A 24,305-nucleotide genomic window follows, 5' to 3' on the forward strand; every position below is an offset into this window, starting at 1 on the left:
ACTTTCCCCTGTGGTGATGATATGAGTTACTGAAATTATATTAGCAGTTATTTTATGCCAAGGCCCAGCAACGTTGGCAAGCACAAAGTGTATGTCGCTCCCAATACTTTTGGCCACGGCTGTACATACACACGTGTTTTTCACTGTGCATACTTTAACTGCAAAGGGCGTAGATTTGAAACACGCAGGATTCGAGGTTTAACTTAAGACCCTGATTAATTCACGAGTATCAAGACATCAATTGTATAATTAATGTTCAGCTATGACCAGCTGGCGGCACTGTTGCGTCCCATTCTGGCAAAGCCAATTCCACCAATCAGACGAGGGCTTATTACGACACCTTCAGATCAGATGTTCTCACTCAAAACCAAATTGTGTTCACTTGCCTGGCTTGAGTGTTTTACTACAATTCAGACATTATTGAACAGCTGTGAAGCTTCAAACAGCCGAATCAAAGCATCCTGAAAGTAAGTTATTCCGTAAATGATAGACAGCGAAGACAAAGTCGGTGGTTCTGAAGCCCGTCAACGCCATTTTAACTTCTGTGTGTGGGGCGAATAACCGGTCGGATGGCTAGCCAGCGCTTCGAGCTGTCAAACAGCTAGCCAGATCACAAGCAAGAAGACGTCGGTATTAGCGTGGATTCTTATGGTGTGTGTAAACTAGTTAACATGCCCGTGTAATTAGGCTATACACGCAGTGGTATGTCACACAGTTGTCCAACAGGTTTACAGGCCTGCTAGTGGGATTCCTGCTACTGTGTGGCCATCTACAAAAAAGACACTGGTTTAGCAGTCTTATGTTCACCTAGAGACTGTTGTTACCTAGCGAGGCACCGTTGGAGAGTAACCAGATTTGGTTTGAGGAAGGATTACTGAAATCAACAAAACTGGATAAAACATTGGATTTGGTCGGGTTTAAGTCGGGCTCAGCGGGATCGCTGACCCCTCAGAAGAAAATGAAGAAAAGGAAGGAGCTCAATGCATTAATTGGACTTGGGGAAAGCAAGAGGAAGAAGACCAAGAAGGGCTCCGGTCACAGGCTTCTCCGAACCGAGCCGCCAGGCACCGAATCAGAGTCCAGTTCAGACGACGATGAGTTCAACAACCTAGGCACCGTCGCCGCCTTTGGAAAGTGAGTAAACAAAACAAACGTTAATAGCTAAAAATTGAATTGCTCTGGCAGCTACCACCTCAAATTGCAAATACAAGAACCAGTCATAGAATATCCATCAGTTATTCTCCTGCAATGTTAATGCAAACTGACTGTGTGTTTTGTCTCTTTTCGTAGAAGGAGTTACACGCAGTGCTGCAATATGTGCTACCCCCTCTTCCTGTTCATAATACTTGCTGCGTGTGTAATGGCATGTGGTGGACTGATATGGATGCAAATTGCCCTAAAGGAGGACCTGGACTCACTCAAAGAGAAGTTGCACACATGTAAGCCCTCTCTAAAGGAACCCTGCAGGGTCTCATTCCAACCCTAAATTCAATTTCCCACATGCATCACAGAAGAAGACTTGTATAGGACTTGATGTTTAGTCTTAGATTGAGTTCAATAACTGTATAATGAAAGTTCAGCCAAGACACTCATGTGATTGATTTCACTATTTATTCTTACACATGACAAATGGTTTTACATTGGCGGAATGGATGTACATGGGGAAGCGCTCCCTGCCTTCACTGCAGCATGCATGACATAAGACAGGGAGCAACAAGTTCAATCCCCCACAGGGAGAACAGACAGACCACATGGGGGAGAAGGGGATGGTGGTGGGTGGCAGCAGCGCAGAACAGAAAGGTAAACAAGGATGCGTGCGCGTGCATGTGACGACTTCTATAGCGCCGCCTATCAAGCTAAGCCTATGGGCTAAGAACACGGCGATGGGTGATATGACGCGCGCTGCCCGAGTGCCATGCCTGAACCTGCTTCGCTCATACAGTGGATCAAGTTGAAGTTCATGTTTGAATCGTTTATTTTATGTTGTAAAGTAGAAGGGCGCTGGACTTTGTCACTCAGTCATAGAGTCCAGGATGCTGTTTCACGGATCAAACTTGATTGTTTTGCCCCTCTCCACCCTGATGCCTTATCTCTCAGTGGAATCCAGCCAGAAGGTGTCATCACACGAGATCCCAAAGCTAAGTGAAGACCTGAAGACAAGGCAGAGACAGCTAGAAGATATTGAAAGTGGTGACAAAGGTCTCAACAAACTATGGACCAACCTCACAGAGATGAACAGAAAGGTATGTCTCTGCTTTACACCCTTCACCTGCCTCTCAGTGTCCTTGATTCTGAAATAAGCACTTCACGACAAAACTTGTTTTCCAAGTATAGTGTGACTATCCTTTGTTGCTGTGTCTTGCAGATCAGTTTGCTGGATACTGCAGTGAACCACCTGAAGGCCAATATTAAGTCAGCCTCAGATCTCATCTCCCTCCCTACTACAGTTGAGGAGCTCCAAAAGGTAAAACTTGCCTTGAATTAAGTCAGTGTTACTGACTAACTAGGGTTGACTACTGACTACTATACTATTTAAAATGATCTTTAATGTATAGTATATTTACTGACGCGTGAGAGGGACTTTGTTTATCTTGTTTCACCATTACAAGTGCACGTTTCCGAGGGTATCGTTCTTTGGGGGTAAGGACACAGTGGCATTTGCACAGCCTGTATGTAACACCACTGGACGTTGGTTTCATTTGCAGAGTGTGGCAACAATTGGAAGCACTTTAACAAGTGTCCAGCATGATGTGAAGACGATGCAGGCAGCGCTCGAGGAACAGAGGAAAGAAACGGATGGTTTGAAACAGACAATGGTAAAAGGCTGCTAAATTCACCTTCTCACCTTTTATTATCTGTAGAAAAAACAATCCAAGTTGTCACTAGTAGACTATTTTGTAACAGAGGTCTTTGAACTTATCCACCATTTTCTTCATAGGAAAATAAGAATATATACAGTTTAGATTTTTTCAGATATTATCTTAGGGACCTACATTTCCTGTCAATTTTCCTAATCATGCTAGGTTCTCTGAGTCATTGGCTGAGAGGTTTTAATCCATGTTACATGAATTCCAGACTGACCTCTATTTCAGGATTGGAATCGGCTCAGTTTCCATCTGGGTCGCACAGCTGAGACTAGCACAGACTACAAGACTCACATTTCTTTTGACTTTATTCCCCATGGATAAAACAGGATGACGGGGACACACAAGCCAATGCGCAATCGACTGCCTCCCCCGAAAAAGATGCAAGCAACTTCTCATCCTTAGCCTTAAATACGGTACAGAAACAGTGCAACCAATCCCATTGTCCTGTAAAACACCATGGGTACTAAACAGGCAGTCGGTGTCAACTAATGTCTCTCATACTATAAGCCATTTTATGGTTCAAGATTTGATGTGATTGTTATCTTTTCAAAAACAATGACCAGTAGCCCCTCTCCACCCCGATGATCGCCCGTAGGATGTAGCCGATCTGAGGGAAGTTGTGAGCGAGGTGAACAAGAGCCAGGAGCTTTTCCGCTCCTGGACGGACCGCCAGATTCTGTCTCTCCGCTCGTCTGTCTCCAACCTCACACAGAAGGTGTCCAGCCTGGAACAAGCGTCTGCCCAAACAGCACCATACGTGAGTCACACAACCATGCTTTGGAGCTTAAAGCCATAGTTTATTGAAATGCACGTAATGGTTTGTCCTGTAGTAGCCTGGTTGGCATTCGAATCTTGATCTGTATGAAATATATTTTTTGGGGGGGACATTTAAGGACTCTGTGGAGATCATTGAGAGTGAAAATATTGGTGGGGAAGTCAGCGCGATGGTGCCAGATAACAGAACAGGTGGATCAACCACTGAAACCATTCAAGGTACGGACGTGCAAACAGAAGACCTTTTTAGGTGTCTATCCTGACATCTCATCCCTTCCCTTTGTGTTACTAATAACCATATTTATTGTTCCCCTACTGTTAGAAAAATCCACTCCGTCTACAGGCTCAAAGCCGACCCGAAGGCCTCGATTCTTGACTCCAAGCCGTGCCAAGAGAGACGCCGGGACAAGGAAGACGTTGGTCTTGCCAGGGGTCCGCTCTCTGAAAGGTACTTTCTTCTTCTTTCCACCATGCTGTCTTATGTTGCATTCATTAACATAGATAATGTTGCGTTCTTTAGCATAGATAATATATAATGATTGGTAAAACAAATATATCGCAGGGGAGACATGTTTGGTCAAGGAAGTTGAGTGATCATATTTGATTACGCTATACAATGGACTAAAGGACTTTATCCCCACAGATCTTGAGGTCCTTTTCCAGCGTTCGGAGTCTGGTGCCACATCCCAGGGGATGTCGTACCAGGACCTGAGGGACCTCCTAGGACCGGCAACTCCCGACTCCCAGATCTTGGAGAGCTACGACCAAGATGGGAACAGGAGGTACTCACTGGCCGAGCTGAAAGCAGCTGTTAGTTTGTGAGTGCTGCGTCAGGTGGATGGCAGTGACCAGTGTTGAACTAGGGAAGGCCTCGGGTGTACGGAGCCCATCCCAGAAATCACTGCACTTTTTCTGAACAGAGTATTTAACAGGCTTATTGTGGAACAGTGGCACTAGCATGCCCACCTCATCGGTCCTCTACACGAGGACCCTCTTCAGAATCCCAGATGTTCTTTTTTTTTTTTTTCTTGTCCCGTTTTACAGAATTGTTTACATGTTCAGAATTGACTATCGTATTTATTTCAATTGAGTTAAGGAATGCTAACATCGTCATGTCACAAACATGGCCTATAAAATGTGTATGTCATCAATCCTAGCTCGGGTAAGAGGTATTAAATTGCCATATTTAGAAAGGTTCAGTCGGCCAGTTCCCTGTCTCTTTATCTGGTAGCTTTCTATCATCGTCATCGGCTGCGCTTCATGCCTACGACAGGAGCACCACTCACAGGTTATTTGTATAGTATAATATAAACCCCCTTAGGATGTATTGCTTTAATATAAACGTGTTCTCTTTACTCCCCAGAGTGGAGCAGTTATGAAGTCTGCAAGATTTGAAGGGCTATAAATACACTTAATAATAATAATTATAATAATGATAATAGTTTTATAGTGGTAACTCCTATAGCATATTATGTAGCAATAAGACAGAAATAAATGGGCTTACAGGATTAGTATAGTGCTTGCTTCCATTTACTTCCGTAGTGTTTTTTTTGCAAATGAAGAGACAAGGAACCCCTGGCTCACATGTGTAACAGGTAGTAAGAGAAGCACTGATCGCCCTTTACTTGATTGTCAGGCCTTTGTGGGGCTTAGAATGATAGAATGTATATACAAACTATTCAACACTTGTATTATGTAAATATGGTAGAATTTTTAACATGGCTTATGAAACATGTTTTGGGGGTAGGGATGTATGGGCTGCATATGAAGTCTGTAGAAACTGCTCTTAGCATTGTACATTGTTTTGAGAATTATTTTATTTGGTTGTGCTTTGCGCATGTAATTTATCATTTTTAACAGACGGTTTTAGAGGAGCGTGTTGAGAACTGGAACTCAAAATGAAAGCCAACAATGTTTCAACAGTTTGGTCCCTTCAACGCTGTGATGTTTATGGGGATTTGTGTTTTGCGTCGGCACTAAATAAATGTATATACAAGGATGTCATGTCTCTCGTGTACCTGTCATTGTAGTAGAGGTTCACACATCCAACTGTCTATTTGCCCCATACCATTTTACATGTATTCATTTATTACTTTTATCCCAAGTGACATACAAATAGGCACAAAATATAGGACCATCACAAACCTAAGTGACAGGTAACTGCCTGTAGGTAACTGCCTGTAGGTAACTGCCTGTAGGTAACTGCCTGTAGGTAACTGCCTGTAGGTAACTGCCTGTAGGTAACTGCCTGTAGAACACTCTTGAAATTAAGGATGTTTGGTATGTCTCTGAACATGCATTCCTTTCAAAACTCCAATTTGGCTTCAGATGTTATTTTTACAATACAACTGGTGGTGTTAGAAATAAGCATTGCTTTGACTGACAGTATAAAAGGGTACATGTATCAGATTTTCCTGGACTACAAGAATAGCATTTTCACAACATCAAAAGGGATGTATTGTTAATACAAACAGGATTTTCTGTTCAGTTCAACTTTAAACTTTATTTACAGCCACAAACACAAACATTCTCCAGTTGACAAAGGCTCCCAAGACCTTTATGCAAGCGCCCCCTTGGCCCTCCAGTCACGTGATAGCAAGTGAAGCAACTCCTCTTCGTCCTCTTCCTCATCACTTCCCCCAGAGGCCCCAGACCCTTGAGTTTTCTCCTTCACAAACTTCCCTCTCACAACATCCTGCTTATTCCTCAATAACTCCACCCTTCGATAACATTCCATTTGTTCATCAATTTCATCGATTTGACGCTCGAGGCGTCCCTCCTCGTCATCTTCAGCTACAATGGCCTCTGACTTGGTGTTCACCTGGCGCATTTCTTTTTGAAACTCATCCCATTCCTTGTCCAGCAGATCTTTGGGTGCGTCCACATTGCGAACTTTTGCATCTCTTACTGGATCATCAAAAAAGCCCTCTGGTAGGGCCTCGGCTGTATTGTCCTTCTTCTCTACGATCATCTCTGGTTCATCTGCTTTGAGGATTGACCCTGAGTGAGAAGCAGTTGGAACGGGTGGGATGGAGCCGTCAAAAAAGTCAGCAGGAAGTCCAGGGGCAGGTACATCTTTCTGGACACTGGAACCTGGTGCCTCGGCATCGGATTTCTCCTCTTCATTGCCTTCATCCTCATCATAGGTTCCAGCCAAAAGACTCAATCCTGAGTTCTTCGGAACGGAACCAGTTGGTTTCTCTGCGTTTTCAAAAAAATCTACAGGCAGTCCTGGCTGACTGACTGCAGACGACTGGGATTTAGACTTCTTCTCAGCATTAGTAACTTCAGAAACCAATGCTTTTCTTTTCAAAAGGGGTTGGGGTCCGTGGCTTGCAGTCGACTGTTTTGAACTTTTAAGATCTAAAACTTTCTCCTTGTGCTGCTTCCCGAGAATGTGGGTCGGCCACAATAATTCTGATTTGACATGCACATTGCAGACTACGCAACTGAGGTGCCCAAGACTGTTGTACTTGGCATAAGGAGACTCGATTCGCTTTTTATCCGTTGTTTGTCTTTGTTTCTCTCTCATCAGCCTGCGAAGTTCGTCTTGATGTATTACTTTCTTCCCCTTGTTTTTTTTGGAAGTGGACATTGTCGTTAATTAGCTAGCTTCCACAAACTCAAGGAAGAAAAATATTTGTACGAGGCTCAGGAATATGACGGAATGGATGGACCCTTTTCAAATACCACTTATTAGGCGTCTCTAAAACTGCCTGATTAATGTCACAAAATGTAACCGTCAAAAAAGCTATTTGACTGCATTTCCCATGCATGAACACAGTTTCAGATATCTGATGTCGAACATTGTATGTACTTATGATAATAAAAACAGACAAAAAAGGTTGGTGAACATCGGTGTTATCGCGATACACTTGTATCACGCGAGAGGAAAGCGGAAGATGCGGCTGTCAATGGTTTTCGTTCGGTCCTGTCAAGCTAGCGCAGCTAAACGTTAGCAAACCGATTTTACTGCGAAAAACAACGGCAACGGAGATTTTGAAAAAGAAACGTCTTGTAAGAAATATGCGTATAACGATGTAACCGGTAGTTAGACGTTTACATTCGTAACCGAATGTTGGCACAAGAGTGTGTGTTAGAGTATTTTTCGTGGCGTTGTTGTTGTTGACAATACCGCACCCACATTCATTCTTCCTTGTATCAAACTAGTTAGTTGCTAGCTAATGTTAGCTTTTTGCATTAGGTCTAGCTATATTGTAGTAGGCAGTCGTGACAAATATACAGTTTTGTTATTAGAATCCTGGTGTAATTAGCTAGCTAAATCATGACTGGGGAGAAGATTCGTTCGTTGCGGAAGGACCACAACAAACAAAATAAAAATGACGATATTATGGAATCCTATGATGCATCTTCAAACGGGAGCAGTAATGCATTTAAATCAAACAAAGGTTTTCAACAGTACCATAACAAATCACAGCAACAGATATCAAATATCAATGTAAACAACGTACACGCGAATTCATCCCATGGAACTATCGTTGATGATAACAAAAATCCCATCATTTTGACAAATGGGGAGTTCGAATTCCCAGTTCACGAATGTGTGTTCAAAGGAGATGTGCGTCGCTTATCTTCACTCATTCGGACCCAGAACATCTCCCAAAAAGATGTACATGGTAAGTTTTAAAGACTATCTGACTGGAAGTAAAAGGCAAAATACTGTATGGTTATGTAAAGCAGTGCCTATCCAGGATTTGTGACGATGTCCACATTTCAACCATTGGTGACAATTTATTAAAATGTCCTAAACTTTCCTCTTTACAGGGAACACACCACTCCACTTAGCAGTGATGTTGGGCCACAAAGGTAAAGTTTTCATATAGATCCAGCCAAAGTGTAAACAAGGGAGTGTTGAAATAGTTTATCTCAATGGTAGAGCTCAAGGAGATTTCTTTAATATGGCTTCTTATCTATTGACTTTTAGAATTAAGCTTCAGATTGTGGAGGGAGGCCTATCAGGTGGTCCCATCTGGCATATTAAGGCTCAAGGCCCATGCTCATCCATAGTAGCAGCATGTTCTCCCCCTCTGTAAATGTGTTGACATGCAGCTTTTGTGTGTAAAGTACTCTCTCCACATCACACACACACACACACACACACACACACACACACGCACACACACACACACACACACACACACACAGCCTTTCCACAGGGCTGAGCGTCCTTTCTGACCTCTATAGCATTGCTAGTTGCTTTATGTCAGTGGTATTTCTGATGGGGAGGGTCCTTTGGGATGGCTTAATCTTGCTGATTAGTCTGACTGAATGAGGCTCCTGAGCATGTAACATGAAGGTTTCCGACACACATTAACCGTCTATTCTGATGCAAATGTCAATTTAAGAAGTGAAGGGAAAACAAACCCAATGAAGTCACGCAGAGAGAGAGATGTTCACTGAGGGTGATATAACTGGACTCCTGGGCCAAAAAGGAGCCTGTGTTTATGATTGTTCATTGTGTGTGTTTGTTTTACAATGCAGAGTGTGCCCTCCTGCTGTTGGCCCATAATGCCCCTGTGAAGGTGAAGAATGCCCAGGGGTGGAGTCCCCTAGCCGAGGCCATAAGCTACGGTGACAGACAGATGAGTAAGTCATCTGTTCTACTTCACTAATGTAGCTTCAGATTGTGTGATGTGGCTAGCAGGATTTTTTCACCAATCAATGATGTCAAAGATGATGCAAAGCAGGGTTTAGCCCAAGCTAGGCCTGTATATTTCATGCAGCCTACATTCCTGTAGTTAGAAGCTCCTATCTGTCGTTAATTAATTGAGGCTTTTTGGCACCCATAATAACCCATACGATTTCAAACTGTTTCCCATTTGGCTCTACCTGGCTCCGTGCAGTGTTTCAGTGTTATTAGGGATCGCACAGATGACGGTGATTGCTCTCTGGTGGCGGGAGGTGGGGGGGAGGGTTAGATCTGTGCTGCTGGAAGGAGAGAGAGACGGAGGGAGAGAGAGAAAGACAGAGAGACAGAGAGAGAGAGGGAGAGAGAGAGAGAGAGGATTTTCTCTGTGAGCGTCCAGGATCCAGACGGCCTGGATCATGGCTTAGTGGGGGTGGGGGTGGGCTGACTGTTCACAGTGGCTTTGGACATCAGAGCTCTCATCGTAGGGTGTAGTGTGTTGGAATGCATGTCCCACTCTGACAACACATCTTGGACTGCTGATGAATCCCATGGATAGGCCGAGCCATGCATTGTCATTCAGCTATCTAAACCTCCCATTTGACGTTCACTACAATATCTAGACCAACATTGACAGAGGGGGGGGGGGGGGGGGGGGGGGGGGGGGGGGGGGGGGGGGGGGGGGGGGGATGATGTGACATCATCTGCTCTTGCTCAGCATACAACAGTTAGGCAGATGACCCCGTCGACTTAGTATTCAACTCCCGCCCTGCTGTAAACATACGCCGGCTGGCTGGCTGGCTGTTTGGCTGGCTGGCTGTTTGGCTGGCTGGCTGTTTGGCTGGCTGGCTGTTTGGCTGGCTGGCTGTTTGGCTGGGGACTCAGAGGTCAGACATGGGAAGGTCCTGTCACGGAGAGGAAGGAGAGGGGGGAGGGGGGGGGGGGGGGGAGGGGGTTGGCCACGTCCCCAGTGGAGAGCAAAGACACACAAAGACATCCAAACTCCAGGGGATGTGGGGTGAAAGTCATCCTTTGTTTTTATTTTATGTACTGCTTTATCATGTTAATGGGTGAATCGGTCCTTTGTGTGAGATAAATCATTTATCTCTCTCTCTCTCTCTCTCTCTCTCTCTCTCTGTATCTCTCTGTATTTCTCTGTATCTCTCTGTATCTCTCTCCCTCTCTCTGTATCTCTCTCTCTCTCTCTGTATCTCTCTGTATCTCTCTCCCTCTCTCTGTATCTCTCTCTCTCTCTCTGTATCTCTCTGTATCTCTCTCCCTCTCTCTGTATCTCTCTCTCTCTCTCTGTATCTCTCTCTGTATCTCTCTTTCTTCCTCTTCCTCTCTCACACGCGCACATTCCCACACACACACTCCCACACACAGACCCCCACACTGCGCCAGCAGCTCAGCGTATGTGTGGATGTCCACTGTGCAGTGCAGGCCCTGCAGTGAGCCCTCTGTCAGCACTTTCTCACACCCCTATCCCCGCTCCAGGGCTGTTGATCCTGGTCAAGAGTACTAAGAGTACAGCAGCCTGGTTTACTGCATCACTGGTTCTTCATTATGGCACAGTCCCGGCGAAAATCTCTCTCCCGTCGTAGAGACCCATTAAGGGGATATTTCAGCGTGACAACATCGTTAGAAACTGGGTTCCACACGTGACATCAGGTTGGTTAGACCTGCAGCGTCAGCTGTAAGCATTCACGTCACACACGGACACGCATGCCTGCACGCACACACGCGTGTTCCCTGTTCCGGGATGTAGCGTGCGCCCCCCCTCTGGAGAGCCGTCTGTCAGGTCACCTTATCTCCTGGCTGCCGCAGCGCTGCAGCAAGCTGATATCAACCTGTCTCACACACACACACACAGGCTGGAGCCCTGCTCCACAGCTCTCCTGTTCTCCCTCACGACCTGTCTCACACACACACAGGCTGGAGCCCTGCTCCACAGCTCTCCTGTTCTCCCTCACGACCTGTATCACACACACACAGGCTGGAGCCCTGCTCCACAGCTCTCCTGTTCTCCCTCACGACCTGTCTCACATACACACACAGGCTGGAGCCCTGCTCCACAGCTCTCCTGTTCTCCCTCACGACCTGTCTCACACACACACAGGCTGGAGCCCTGCTCCACAGCTCTCCTGTTTCACCTCATCAATCATCCTCTCTTTCTCTTTCTTTCTCCATCTCTATCTCTCTTTCTTTCTCCTCCCTCCCTCCCTCCCTCCCTCCCTCCCTCCCTCCCTCCCTCCCTCCCTCCCTCCCTCCCTCCCTCCCTCCCTCCCTCCCTAAACAGCAGCTCGATCTCCCTGTGTCATCTGGGACGCAGGCCATTAACAGATCTAGAGTCGTTAGATCAGCGTGTTAACTGGCCTTTTGCTGCGCGTGCCTCTCGTTCGAGTGTCTCTCTGGTTGCGTGCGTTGGCCCGTCCGGGCCGTGTCGGTTAGGGGCGTGGTCTGGCGTGGTCTCCTCACCCCCAAGCCTGTGTTGTTGTCGCCCCTCCCCCAGTCACAGCCATCCTGAGGAAGCTCAAGCAGCAGTCCAGGGAGAGCGTGGAGGACAAGAGGCCCAAGCTGCTGAAGGCCCTGAGGGAGGTGAGCAATCACTTTTGGGGTCACAGCCCGTCCGTCCCCCCACCCCCCCGCCACGTCAAGCCACACCACTCCCCCTCCCCCAACATGGTTTTTCTACCTCCCATGTGAAATGTTGACGGCAGACGTGGCAAGGGCATAGACAAATAGGAAACAGCTCGTTCCGTGTTGAGCCCAGCAGGCTGGGCGCCGCGTGCTAACTGATCTCTCTTTCCCCCTCCCAGCTAGGAGACTTCTACTTGGAGCTTCACTGGGACTTTCAGAGCTGGGGTGAGCTGTCCACCAGAGGAGGCTGTGATCACAAACACAGGTTTTGAGTCGAGGACGCCTCGCCAAGTGCTCCTCTCTCCAGCTAATTATAGTTTGCTCTGTTCCCAATTATATTCCTGTGATATGCTAATTGCCTGGTGGATTCGCTGCCCGCTGGGCTCAGGGATTTGTAATGAAACCTTTCCGGGCTGATCACTGCCTGGTTCCTTTAGACTTGACCATCAGGGTCTGTTGTCTGATGTGTGTTGTTAATCCGCCACAGCCACACGACAGACCCCTAACACAGCTTCTCTCCTGTAACGCTCAGTGCCCCTGCTGTCCCGGATCCTTCCGTCGGACGCCTGCAAGATCTACAAGCAGGGGATCAACATCAGGTGGGCGTCTGGGAGCAGTCTGTACCCACCTGGGCCGTGTCACCCCTCACGGCTGGGCTCTCTTTGAGGCTTTCTGATCTCTCTCCCCTCTTCTCCTCCCCTCCCCTTCTAGCCTCCTCTCCTAGCCTCCTCTCCCCTTCAAGCCTCCTCTCCTAGCCTCCTCTCCTAGCCTCCTCTCCTAGCCTCCCGTCCCCTCTTAGCCTCCCCTCCTAGCCTCCCCTCCTAGCCTCCTCTCCTAGCCTCCCCTCCTAGCCTCCTCTCCTAGCCTCCCCTCCTAGCCTCCTCTGCTAGCCTCCTCTCCTAGCCTCCTCTCCTAGCCTCCTCTCCTAGCCTCCTCTCCTAGCCTCCCCTCCCCTTCGAGCCTCCTCTCCTAGCCTCCCCTCCTAGCCTCCTCTCGTAGCTTCCCCTCCTCTCTTACCCTCCCGTCCTAGCCTCCCCTCCTCTCCTAGCCCCCTTGTGACAGACTGAAAGAAGTCCACATGAGTTCCTCCCGTGTGTGTCGTCCTTCCCCAGACTGGACACCACCCTGATTGACTTCACCGACATGAAGTGTCAGAGGGGGGACCTGAGCTTCATCTTCACGGGCGACGCCCCGCCCGCCCAGTCCTTCGTGGTCCTGGACAACGAGCAGAAGGTGTACCAGCGCATCCACCACGAGGTGAGGGCGGGGTAGTATGTTCAGCAGTCACCAGGCGATGGCCATGCGTTGTTGCTGAGGTCAAACCAGAGGAGATTTTCCCCCCCACACACACGACTGCACACACACACACACAGCAGCGCTGACTGTTCCCTTGCGGTCTGTGCCAGCAGGAGTCGGAGATGGAGACGGAGGAGGAGGTGGACATCCTGATGAGCAGCGACGTGTACTCCGCCACGCTCTCCACCAAGTCCATCAGCTTCTCCCGCAGCCAGATCGGCTGGCTCTTCAGAGAGGACAAGACGGTCAGACCCCCCCCCCCCCCCCCCCCCACCCCACCATACATGCATGAGATGATCACCTCAACCCCCCCACCCCCCCCCCTCACCCTCCCTCATAAAACCCTAATGTGATTGGTTGGATTGTGATGGAGCAGTTTGGGTGCCCTGTGTCTGCCCCCCCCCCCCCCTTCCAGGAGAGGGTGGGGAACTTTGTGGCGGACGTGTACGCGGTGAACGGCCTGGTGCTGGAGTCCAGGAAGAGACGCGAGCACCTGAGCGAGGAGGACATCCTGAGGAACAAGGCCATCATGGAGAGCCTGAGCAAAGGGGGCAACCTGGTGGAGCAGAACTACGAGGTGAGCCCCTGGCCCCCCTGGGTCCTGGCCCCCCCCTGGGTCCTGGCCCCCCCCTGGGTCCTGGCCCCCCTGGGTCCTGGCCCCCCCCTGGGTCCTGGCCCCCCTGGGTCCTGGCTCCCCTAGGTCCTGGCTCCCCTGGGTCCTGGCCCCCCCCTGGGTCCTGGACCCCCCTGGGTCCTAGCCCCCCTGGGTCCTGGCTCCCCTGGGTCCTGGCCCCCCCCTGGGTCCTGGCCCCCCTGGGTCCTGGCTCCCCTGGGTCCTGGACCCCCCTGGGTCCTAGCCCCCCTGGGTCCTGGCCCCCCTGGCCGCAGGAGGGGGGAGGGAGGGAATGGGGAGGAGGTTTGTGGTCCTCTGCAGGAGTTCTAGGTCGAAGACGTGACAGGGTCCTGATCTTGTGGTCTTGTGTTCAGCCCGCCAGGAGGCCGTCCCTCACTGCCCCGGCCCCCAACACCATCTCCTGGGAGGAATACATCTCCGCAGAGCACGGAAAGTAAGGCCTGCCTCCCTGCTCCTGCCAGCCGCCCTCGACACTCTCGACACAAAACACTTGAGGCTAGCTTCAAACTGCAACATCCATGCTCAGTGTTTCCCACACATAGATTCATTTGTGGCGGCGCGCCACGGAATCAACACCGGCCGCCACATATTGCGTTTCGTTGTACATAAAAATAAAAATAAAATGCTATTTAAAACACTGCATTTCCTTTCCCTGCTCTCCCTCCGTCTCTCTGTCACTCACGCGTCTCTCTCCCATACACACATACACAGTCACGACATCAGCACACGTTAGCAACGACGTAGATCCGCCGTTCTAGTAAGACAGACAGCGATAACAGCGAGCCTCCAGCAATAGTAGCGTAGCTAAAAGTCTAGGAAAGTTGAGTCTACTTTTCACTAGGCACCTACGAACATGTCTTAATCTGCTGGACAAGTGGGTTCCCCTTCGTTCTTTTGGTGAGCAGTCTCACGAACCCTACTTACACGGCGTCATGGAGCCTAGCAGCTAAATAGTCATTTAGCACTAGCGTTGCTACCTGCATATATGCATAAATTGTTTACAATATTTTCAGGCTTCGACCAGTGCTGCTCAAGCAGAAAGACAGGGTCAGGGAGAGAAAGAGAGAGATTCGTTAGGCATTGAAGAGTAGGAGAGGAGGACAGCATCCATCATGCTGCTGTGAGAGAGCCAGCTGAAGCAACAGCTGAGGGGGACAAACAGATGTAGAAACAGGCAGGTAAGAAAGCAGGGCTCAGGACAAGGGCACTCATGTGAAGGCGTGAATCATTTGGGATTAATATTGTGCGACAAATTATTAACAAAGGAATGATTTGGACCCCCCACACACAGCACAGACACGGGCCGACTGACCCCCACAAATTGCTTTCTAATCCGTGGGAAACACTGATGCCGCTGCCCAATCCTAAATAGGAGTGTCTGTGTCTCCACCTCTGCCCCCCCCCCTCCCCCACAGACCACCCCATCTTGGGAGAGAGTTGGTGTGCAAGGAGAGCAAGAAGAACTTCAAAGCCAATGTGGCCATGAGCCAAGACTTCCCTCTGGGCATCGAGTCGTACGTAGAACTGGAATAGATAAACGTCTCTTGTTGAAAAATGAAACGATTCGACTGCCTTTTCATGTTTTATATTGGGCCACCAGGTTACTGAATGTGCTGGAGGTGATCGCTCCGTTCAAGCACTTCAACAAACTCAGAGAGTTTGTTCAGATGAAACTTCCTCCCGGGTTCCCGGTCAAACTGGGTAGGAGAGATGGCACGACCCCCTCCACACCAGCAGCATCAGAAAGTGTTTCTGAATGTGCTCCTTCAACTCGTTAACTTCCTATTGTGTGTTTCTGCCACTGTGTTTCAGACATCCCTGTGTTCCCCACCATCACGGCCACCGTCACCTTCCAGGAGTTCCGCTACGACGAGTTTGACGAGTCCCTGTTCTCCATCCCGGCTGATTACAAGGAAGACCCCAGTCGCTTCCCTGACCTCTGACCTGGGGGGTCTTTGTAGAGGTGACCCCGACCTCCCGCTTCGACAGAGAGATGAACTCTTTCTACGCTGAAGGAAATAACCAACTAAAGACGAAGAACAGGAAAGAAGTGGAATTCTATTATCTCATGTTTTATGTCTGTGTGTTCCGACGAAAAGGGAACGGTCCTTTTAGTTTGAGTTTTTGTTTTTGTAGGAATCTTTATCTAATCCATGCAAACACACGATGTAGCGCAACATGACTTTGGGAATCAGATGGGAAACGAGACATGATCTGGATGAGAATTTGGGAGGGGGGGGGGGGGTAGAAAAGTAAAACAAAATATAACTTGGCGCTGAGGTTCCAGCTTTGATTTCACCTACATGACCACTACTCTCCCTGCGCACTCCTGTGAGCAGTGAGGAAGCTTCACTGGATCTTGTATTCCAAGATAACTCCCACCTTTTCACGACACCTTGTAGTACTGTACTCTTGAAAGTGCACTGACATTTAGCGTCTGTAAATTGAAACACTATATATGACAATGAAAATAGCGTTAGAAATAAACATATTCCATATTGAACTGAGCTTACTTTTTCATGTGTAAAGGATTTACCTAATGTACAATTTAGTCAAAGGAGCAAACACTGTGTAGCAATAGATTTCAAGAACATAAGAATGTTTTTTTTAACCAGTTTGGGAGAAATAATGGTGTTTAAAAACTTCTTACAAGATCAATACTCCAAGCCTTTTGTGTGGTGCAGGATGAACACACCTGCATTTTCAGGTCAGCTCATGTTACCTCCTGGCTGTCACCCTTTGTGAAAAGGAATTGTTTGAATGTATCTGTTCGGTGTGAGTGCGGTCCAACTCGTTTGAGGGTAGTTTGTATGTCTGCGTGTGTTTATGTGCAAACCCAGATGCGGGTATCAGGAACACTTCTAGTTTGATACTGCACGGTCGTTAATGTATTGAACGCATGCTATGGTTGTCCCGCTTAATTACAAATATATCCTCGAGCTATATTTCTTACTTGATTATATTTACCTTCTGTATAGATTCTAAAGACCAAACGCTAACATTTTCAGTTCCACTCAGCTCACTTCACAGCTTCAGTATGACTCTCTTCTTATAGACAAGTTTGTTTTGTTAGATATATACTGTGAAATGATACTGTGAAACCAACCTTGGCGATATGTTCTTAAAGTGTCCGGCAGAAAGTCATGACTTGGCTCATCAAGATGTCTGGCTTGGTCTTTGCTGGTCTTCTCTAATGTAATGCAGCTTCACCCACCTTGACATCCCTTTAAATAAAGCACCAGCACCACGTTTCAGCACAGGCTCCGTTTCTGGGGAACATCTTGCTTCCCCCGTTGAGATTCTAGCATTGATTCTGTTTAATATAGTTAGGAATTTCAGACACCATCAACCATAATTATTTGAGCAGCTGGAAAGCCCTGCTCTGGGTCTCTAACACTGTACTCAGGAACACTGTGCCAGGAGGACAGACACATCACTCAAATGGTTTTTAATTGTATAAAAATGGTAACACAATACATCATTCTTGACAATAAGGTTAAGATCTACAGAACATTGTGACTGTGTGGGAGAAAAGCTAGAAAGTGCCACAACAATCAAACCACTTTCTGGACGGGCTGTGGACATGAGCATGTACAGCACAGGACACAGAAGTCGTTGAGCTGACCACACATGCATGGAAAACCCCACAGCAAACTGCCATTTTGACCACCATATCATCTAAAGGAAAAAAAGACCATTAACTTGCAATTTAGCAGTGAAATGGATTTGCTTCTAACCAGCAATCTGTCAAACACCGACAAATAATATAAGATTCATATTGCATTACCAAGACATAAGCTTATGCTAAAAAGTAAAAAGGTTGCACATAAGAAAAAAAACAAAAGGTAACCTTTTAATATAAAATTACAGAATATACCCTTTCACATTTCTGTTCAGCAAATACGTCAAAATAATCATGTACACAACATTCACAGACAGGGACATAACTATAGGAGGCGGAGACATTCACCAATTTGATCGGTTTTTCTATCAGATGAGAGATTGAGATTAATGGATGGCGTTAGGTTAAAGCATGTTTCGGGGTGGGCGTGGGGGGGGTGGGGCGCGGCCAGCTCATTCGCTGACGTCCATGTCTTCCTCGTGGTGATCGTCCCCGTTGACCTTGGCCTCCTTCGCTGGGGGACCTGTGCCGTTGCCCTCTACGGAGTTAGGAGACATGCCAGAATCATCCGAGTCCTTCTTCTCCTCCCTCTCCTTCTCGCTGTCGTAGCCTTGCTCCTCTTCATCATAATCCCTTGTAACCTGTGGAGAAAGACAAGTTAACGTAAGGTTCCTGATTTCTTTTGTTGCCACGGAGCATGGCAACAGCTGATCTCGAGCCGCGTTCGTGAGAAATTCAAACGCTGCGATGAAAAGGAGCCATCTTTGGTGGACATCCAGGGTCATTTTCACCGACCTTTACGTCTCCCTTCTCGCCATCCGATTTCCTCTCCCGCTCTCTCTCCCGCTCCCTCTCTCTCTCCCTCTCTCTTTCCCGCTCCTTCTCCTTGTCTTTGCTCTTCTTCTTCTTGCTGGTGGAGAGTTCCCTCTCCTCCCGGCCGCGGTCCTTCTCGCTCCTGCGCTCGCGCTCCTTCTCTCTCTCCTTGTCCCTCTTCTTCTCCTTCTTATGCCTGCGACAGAAGACGGGACAGAGGGTGGTGGCTTCACAGAGCTAGCATCTCTTTATTCTCAATTTACATCAAATGGGACCACGTTTATGCAAGGGGGGGTAACATTTCCAGAGATACTGACATCCGCTCCTGTAAACCCTTCAGATAAACGAGGAGGAGACCAACCTCCGAGGTGAGGGAGTCCTGGAGACTTTCCTCTTGGGAGACTTCTTGGGTGAGCGGCTGGCACTGCGACTCCTCCTGTGCCTCCTGGAAGTCACAAACACAATTCCCACAGTGAGGCTGTGACCTGGGGGGGGGGCGTCTGAGCCGCTAACACGGTCGGAGGCCAGGCTGAGGAACAGCTTGCCGGCCCTCTTTACAAAAAGAGCCAGGCCGCGGCTAATCTGCGGCCGCCCATCTGCCCAGCGTCCCCACTCACCGGCTCGGGCTCCGTGACCTCCTGGTGGTGCTGTAGCTTTTGGGCGGCGTCCTCGAGCGCTTTTTCTCCCTCTCCTCCTTTTTTCGATCCCTGACAGTCAGAAAGGGGGGGGGGGGGGGGGGGGGGGGGGTTAGGCACTTGGCATGTCCAGGTAAGCATCCAGAACACAGATTAAAAGGCATGTGTGCCCTCAATGAATGTTTGGAGGATGAGGTTATCTAAGCCAGTTCTAGTAAACTAGCCTCGCATAAAGACTTGATACTTGACTGTAAGAATTGACATAAGGGTCTTAAAAAGGATGGGCTGTCTGACCTGGACTTGCTTGGGGACCTCCTGGCTCGTTCTTTAGAGTGGGACCTCCTCCTGCGCGGGCTCTTAGAGCGCCTCCGGCTGCGAGAGTGGGAGCGGCGCCTCGACCTGCTGGTGGAGCGCCTGATCACACACACGGTCAGTCAGTCACAACGCGGTCAGGGACCGGCCCCAAACCCAGGCCCCGCCCCCTGTCAGGAGAGGAGGCCGGGCCGTAGGGGAAAATCGATTTGCATTAGCGATTCACACTTATGTTTTTTATTTTTATTTGACTAAACTGCAAGCAGAACGATAAATGTCAAGGTTTTAATGCATTGGGAAGAAAAAAAATCTACATAACTGCCTTTCACAGTCAAATAGAAACTAGTAACACTAAACTGGAATCAAATGCAGGCATATATTGAATCAGAATGTGATAAAAAATCGTGAATAGATTTTTAATCAAATCGTGACCCCCAAGAATCAATTTGAATTGTGAGGTACCAAAAGATTTTCCATCCCTACTGGGCCGCTCACCTGTGTCTGGAGCGAGAGCGGGATCTTCTTCGTCTGGATCTGGACCGGGACCTCGAGTGCTTCCTCTTGCTCTCTTTATCTGCAGGGTTAGGGTCAGATTAACTGCACATTACAACTACGCTGCAGAAGACCCCCCCCCCCCGACAGCAACAGAGCTGGAGCTACTTACTTCCTGGTTCGATGGCGGCAGAGATGAGGGACTGGGCCTCTCTGACTCTTTTCATGGCCTCTTCGATCTCTTTGTTGGGGTCCGGCTTCATGCATTGATTCATGTTCATCCCGGCAGTCATGTGATTGAGTCTAGAGGATGGTACATATGTCAGAGGATGATGGCCCCGCCCAACAGCTGGCTGACTTCAACCATCCCTTGACTCTATACTGGGTTATATTTCTTATCAAAAGTTTTCAGGGTATAAAATATAGGTGTGTGTGTGTGCATCCTGAATGGATCTATAACTTACTTTGGGTCCACAGACGTCATGAACTTCAAAAGCTGGTCAGCGGCCAGAGACTGTCATTAATGTTGAGAACACATTATACAACTAACAGTGATATTATTGACAAGCACAGCAGCACATTAGCCCTGGTTGTGACACAACGTAACGTGTACACCATGGTTCATTTGATACAGTGGCAAACTCAAGGTAACAAAAGACGTTAATAGTTTGATGGTTCAGCCGGCAGTCGGTCACCTGGGGATTCATGTTGCCTCCTGGAAATCCAAACGCAGCCATGGGGTCCATGTTGGGTCCACCGAAAGGATTGCCTCCCATCTGCACCGAAACACACAGGTGAGCCTGTCGTCAAGATGGGGCTGCGGCGTATTGGAATGCAACATTCAAATCTGCGATGGGTTAGGAACTTCATACGCTATTCCAAGCCCCACCCCCTATAGCAGGGGTGTCGAGCTCCGGTCCTCGAGGGCCGCTGTCCTGCATGTTTTAGATGTTTCCCTGATCCAGCTCACCTGATTCGAATGAATGGTCGTTATAACAACCCTTTTAATTGAATCAGGTGTGTTGGAGCAGGGAAACATCTAAAACATGCAGGACAGCGGCCCTCGAGGACCGGAGTTCGACACCCCTGCCCTATAGCAAAGCGCCTGGCTCCAGCTACAGCCTAGGCAGCAGACGGTGTGGACGTACTGATGGATTGGCCATTGGGTTCGGCGTGGGAAGCAGACCTCCGCCTGGTAGAATCCCTGCTACGGCATTAGCTGGAGCCAGCAGTGACAAAGCCTTAGCCTCATCTGGAATAACGCCTACGGGAAAACACCAGTGTTAGAAGGAGGACTGAACGGTCGCTACACTCCAAGTTGAGGAGAGACATTTTCAAAAGAAAGACAAAAGAAGAAAAAAAAGAAAAACAGAGAAACAAAATGACTTTCTCAAGGCCAAACAAAAAAAAAAAACACAAAAAGAAACAGACTTTTCACAACTTCAAACAAAACATTTGCAGTGGTGTTACTATGGTTACCTTCAAAAGCTGCTAGATCTATGAAGAGTCCCCTTTACTCATTTAATCATTGCAGTAGAATGACTACGTAGGGGGGGGGGGGGGGGGGCGAAAAAGATATCACAGTATACACTACTCCAATAAACACTGCCAAGATGTTATCACCTGAACTTGTTTTTTAAGTCATGAACCAAACGTTAGCAAGCACAGCGGCTTCTCCAGTGGGGTGTGCTCTCAATTTTCATATAGATGTTTACAGAACAAGCGACTCACGGTGCCGGCTTCGCTACTAAAAGCACACAGAGAAAATCGAGATACACAAAACAAAAAGAGTTTCAGAGAAATTGGCAGCAATACTGTACAGGTTGACAGTTTCTACTTACCGGAAAGTAAATTGTCAGAGAGAAAACAACACTCAATGGATACAGGTTTTCATTAAGAGCTGCACACTGTTTCTAAGTTGCTTACCTGTTATGGCAATTGGTCTACAACCAATGCCAATAACTTGCACCTTTTGACAGGAGTCAGTGTGGAATACTAAAATAATCACTAGTGACCTTGGTTTCCACCTTATACAACAATGGGCTCAGGCAACTGAAAGCCCATGAACGTCTACTTTCTCTGGCAGAACGTACTGTAATTAGGATGCATTGGTAAAAGAAAAACTAAAAAAAATCACAATTGATTTTCCCCTAACACAAAGTTTGCCTTTTTCAAGAGAGGACACACACACACACAACAACATTTAGAAAAGGGCACACGGGAGAGAGAATTTAGCTGCAGGAGACAAAAGGGATGGGTGGTATTTTCAGCAGGGCCTGGCTTACAGGACTGGCAGAGCCAGGAAAAACAACTGTAAAACACAACAACAACAACAAAAAGACCACTGTTAAAGAGAGAGTAGTGAACCAATGCCATGTTATGTGGAGTGGACATGTGAGACAAGTATCAAGATACAGCAACTTGTTAACACAGAAACACAGACTGGTTGGCTAGCTTGTGAGCTATTGAGTGTATATTTATGATCTAGTGGGTTTTCGTTGACCAAATGTGGTTTGTTTTTCCCCCAGGTCTCTTAAGTGGTCCACTGTGACAATTGTTCCCCAAAATTACAGCCCTTAACCAGGTGCCTTGGTGTGCAAATCAAACATGCCAGTGTGTCTTGAGCAGCTTGTGGCTATGGGTTCTCTCTTACCATCGGGATCCAATTCATTGCGCAAAACAGATTGGACATTCCACAGTTCTGATCAAACACACTGGCTGAGACCAGCACGTTACACTATAGGACTGTGTCGACTCGAATTCATCATCAGACTCGATAAATGAGACCTGACAAATGACGCCTCTAACAGAGCTCGTGTGTTCGCATTGCAAAGCAAAGACTAAAAAAAACACCTGGAGGAGAGAATGAGAGAAAGAGAAAGAAGAGTTGACACACAAAAGAGAGAGAGAGAGAGGGAGGGAGAGGGGGGGACTTGAATGCTGGCTGGCCTTTTGTAATTGCCTACAGTCCCCTGTTGGCGGCTACAGGCAGAGGACCACTTTCAGCCATCAAGGAAGGGGGGCTCTGCTTTTGCCTTCTCCACTACAAAAATCACACACACAAATAACAGAGAGAAATTTAATGACGGAGAGTCCGATATGGGGGAGAAAATAAAAAGAATGGTTAAACTTTTACACCATCAAGTTCACCTCTGCCTCATGAGGAGTATCTGCCCATGGTAAAGGCGTGTTCAGGTCCCGGTCCTTAGAGAAGACTTTGGTATACTGTGATATTACCGGGGGGGGGGGGGGGGGTGTTGGGCCTCGTTTTATGAGTATGTCAAAATCAATGCATGGCACAGTTAGGTTAAAGCACACACGTGCTGCGTGTGACCCATACTTGAAAAGGTTTTGTAGTGAGCAGGCGTGGAGACTAAAGACTTGATTTATGGCACCACAGTATACCAAGAGCATACCAAAAGTCTAAGTTGAGGTGCTATCAACACCTCTCTTGATTAAAGCATAAGGAGAGTGACACTGATCACAAATGTGGGAATCCTTTAAATGATAAGTAGCTATATCTGAAGGAAATCAACTTCCCAAGAACACAAGCAAGACATTTTCTGTGATTGTGTGGTTTCACTCTCCCATGAATACAACATACAACTGATCACCATTGAAACATGGGAAACATGGGGAACGAACCTTCCGCGAAAGGGACAACTATCAACGCCCTGTCCACGAAGACTGTGTTGGTGAGATGCTGAGACACTCCTACGGACTCGGTCTCCTGAAACTTGACGAAGCAGACACGCGACGTCACCGGTAGAGGGGATTCGCTGCAGAAAATTAAAACATTTGTATTGACAGGTTTAGCTTCATAAATACCAAAGGTTTGCTATTTGAACTGGGGCAAATGAAACAATATATATGACAGAAGACACGGAGGCGTAACTGTTAAAGCACAACTTATCTAGACCGCAAGATCACGACACGATGCGCGTTCACCATACACTGCGCTGGCACACAATAGACTGAACTCCTGGCCTACGCCAGGCCTTGCTCTGGCCCTACAATCCAAAACTCGTAAGCAACCTAGCTGGCTAGCGTAGGAAATGTAATTGCCAACTCTTTGTTAAAAATGCAGGAAAATATCGCCATAAACAGAACGCCGACATTTCAAATACTAATAAATTGCAAGTATAACTTACTCTGGTGGAAATAATTTGAGTTCTTCAATGGTTCCAAGAAATCCAAACAGCATTCGCATCTGCTCGGATGTTGTGCTTGGCGACACATTGGTCACTTGAACAACGTTGGTTGTGCAATTCATTCTACCGAATTAAAAACGTTAAAATAAAGAAAAGGCTAAATGTCTATAATAGACGGAATATTCGATACTCGACGCAGTTAGTTGCCAACAATAGCTAGTTGGCTAGCTTGCTAAAAGCACAGCTCTCGGGACTGACAAAACCTAGCTAACTAGCAATGCGTGTGGCTAGCATTACGTCAAGAATCAACGAGCATGCGCAGTATGTGAAATGGGGATTATGTTATTGTGCAAAATCTCTTAAACCCTCAACACTAGTTTATTGATTTGAATTGTGTAAGTGTAACGGTTGTTAATAAATAC

The 24,305-nt window shown here is 47.6% G+C and overlaps 4 protein-coding genes across 9 annotated transcripts; 2 read left to right on the forward strand and 2 right to left on the reverse strand.

Annotated features, from left to right (window-relative positions):
* The first annotated feature begins 308 nt into the window (after positions 1 to 308).
* Positions 309 to 5,640, forward strand: efcab14 (EF-hand calcium binding domain 14). Of its 2 annotated transcripts, none has more exons than XM_047028266.1 (10): positions 309 to 1,134; positions 1,291 to 1,439; positions 2,098 to 2,243; positions 2,366 to 2,464; positions 2,706 to 2,816; positions 3,194 to 3,280; positions 3,463 to 3,624; positions 3,761 to 3,860; positions 3,964 to 4,089; positions 4,285 to 5,640. In XM_047028266.1, exons 1-10 carry the CDS (start codon positions 959 to 961, stop codon positions 4,461 to 4,463), a joined length of 1,335 nt encoding a protein of 444 aa, XP_046884222.1. In that variant the 5' UTR covers positions 309 to 958; the 3' UTR covers positions 4,464 to 5,640. The 2 variants fall into 2 exon arrangements, with proteins under 2 accessions (XP_046884222.1, XP_046884223.1); XM_047028267.1 differs by having other exon boundaries at positions 1,294 to 1,439.
* Positions 5,641 to 6,124: 484 nt separating this feature from the next.
* On the reverse strand, positions 6,125 to 7,459 carry znf830 (zinc finger protein 830). Its single transcript, XM_047028269.1, has one exon. It carries the CDS (start codon positions 7,234 to 7,236, stop codon positions 6,199 to 6,201), a length of 1,038 nt encoding a protein of 345 aa, XP_046884225.1. The 5' UTR covers positions 7,237 to 7,459; the 3' UTR covers positions 6,125 to 6,198.
* A 67-nt stretch (positions 7,460 to 7,526) lies between these two features.
* On the forward strand, positions 7,527 to 16,361 carry LOC124473034 (ankyrin repeat domain-containing protein 13C-like). Of its 2 annotated transcripts, none has more exons than XM_047028260.1 (13): positions 7,527 to 8,278; positions 8,427 to 8,468; positions 9,144 to 9,248; positions 11,801 to 11,886; positions 12,108 to 12,153; positions 12,461 to 12,527; positions 13,041 to 13,185; positions 13,335 to 13,469; positions 13,640 to 13,801; positions 14,212 to 14,291; positions 15,274 to 15,372; positions 15,459 to 15,559; positions 15,671 to 16,361. In XM_047028260.1, exons 1-13 carry the CDS (start codon positions 7,927 to 7,929, stop codon positions 15,799 to 15,801), a joined length of 1,551 nt encoding a protein of 516 aa, XP_046884216.1. In that variant the 5' UTR covers positions 7,527 to 7,926; the 3' UTR covers positions 15,802 to 16,361. The 2 variants fall into 2 exon arrangements, with proteins under 2 accessions (XP_046884216.1, XP_046884217.1); XM_047028261.1 differs by having other exon boundaries at positions 13,338 to 13,469.
* Positions 16,362 to 17,289: 928 nt separating this feature from the next.
* Positions 17,290 to 24,184, reverse strand: LOC124473035 (serine/arginine-rich splicing factor 11-like). Of its 4 annotated transcripts, XM_047028264.1 has the most exons (13): positions 23,378 to 23,466; positions 22,883 to 22,957; positions 21,356 to 22,775; positions 20,881 to 20,996; positions 20,428 to 20,508; positions 20,197 to 20,246; positions 19,905 to 20,035; positions 19,736 to 19,814; positions 19,223 to 19,342; positions 18,911 to 19,000; positions 18,655 to 18,738; positions 18,276 to 18,489; positions 17,290 to 18,121 (listed from the first exon to the last, which is right to left on the reverse strand). In XM_047028264.1, exons 4-13 carry the CDS (start codon positions 20,893 to 20,895, stop codon positions 17,933 to 17,935), a joined length of 1,053 nt encoding a protein of 350 aa, XP_046884220.1. In that variant the 5' UTR covers positions 20,896 to 20,996; positions 21,356 to 22,775; positions 22,883 to 22,957; positions 23,378 to 23,466; the 3' UTR covers positions 17,290 to 17,932. The 4 variants fall into 4 exon arrangements, with proteins under 4 accessions (XP_046884220.1, XP_046884218.1, XP_046884219.1 ...); XM_047028262.1 differs by lacking the exons at positions 21,356 to 22,775; positions 22,883 to 22,957 and adding an exon at positions 23,884 to 24,184 and having other exon boundaries at positions 23,378 to 23,511; XM_047028263.1 differs by lacking the exons at positions 21,356 to 22,775; positions 22,883 to 22,957 and adding an exon at positions 23,884 to 24,182 and having other exon boundaries at positions 20,197 to 20,228; positions 23,378 to 23,511.
* Between the last annotated feature and the right edge of the window lie 121 nt (positions 24,185 to 24,305).

Source organism: Hypomesus transpacificus, chromosome 10 (assembly GCF_021917145.1).
Source record: "Hypomesus transpacificus isolate Combined female chromosome 10, fHypTra1, whole genome shotgun sequence".
NCBI classification, from domain to species: domain Eukaryota; kingdom Metazoa; phylum Chordata; class Actinopteri; order Osmeriformes; family Osmeridae; genus Hypomesus; species Hypomesus transpacificus.

Coding starts and splice junctions, on each gene's coding strand:
- efcab14 (XM_047028266.1), top strand. CDS start 959: ATGAAGAAAAGGAAGGAGCTCAATGCATTAATTGGACTTGGGGAAAGC. Junction 1,135..1,290: donor ACCGTCGCCGCCTTTGGAAA/GTGAGTAAACAA, acceptor CTCTTTTCGTAG/AAGGAGTTACACGCAGTGCT. Junction 2,244..2,365: donor TCACAGAGATGAACAGAAAG/GTATGTCTCTGC, acceptor TGTGTCTTGCAG/ATCAGTTTGCTGGATACTGC.
- znf830 (XM_047028269.1), bottom strand. CDS start 7,236: ATGTCCACTTCCAAAAAAAACAAGGGGAAGAAAGTAATACATCAAGAC.
- LOC124473034 (XM_047028260.1), top strand. CDS start 7,927: ATGACTGGGGAGAAGATTCGTTCGTTGCGGAAGGACCACAACAAACAA. Junction 11,887..12,107: donor TGCTGAAGGCCCTGAGGGAG/GTGAGCAATCAC, acceptor TCCCCCTCCCAG/CTAGGAGACTTCTACTTGGA. Junction 13,186..13,334: donor ACCAGCGCATCCACCACGAG/GTGAGGGCGGGG, acceptor GGTCTGTGCCAG/CAGGAGTCGGAGATGGAGAC.
- LOC124473035 (XM_047028262.1), bottom strand. CDS start 24,005: ATGAATTGCACAACCAACGTTGTTCAAGTGACCAATGTGTCGCCAAGC. Junction 20,509..20,880: donor ACCCAATGGCCAATCCATCA/GTACGTCCACAC, acceptor GTTTCGGTGCAG/ATGGGAGGCAATCCTTTCGG. Junction 20,036..20,196: donor ATGACGTCTGTGGACCCAAA/GTAAGTTATAGA, acceptor ACCATCCTCTAG/ACTCAATCACATGACTGCCG.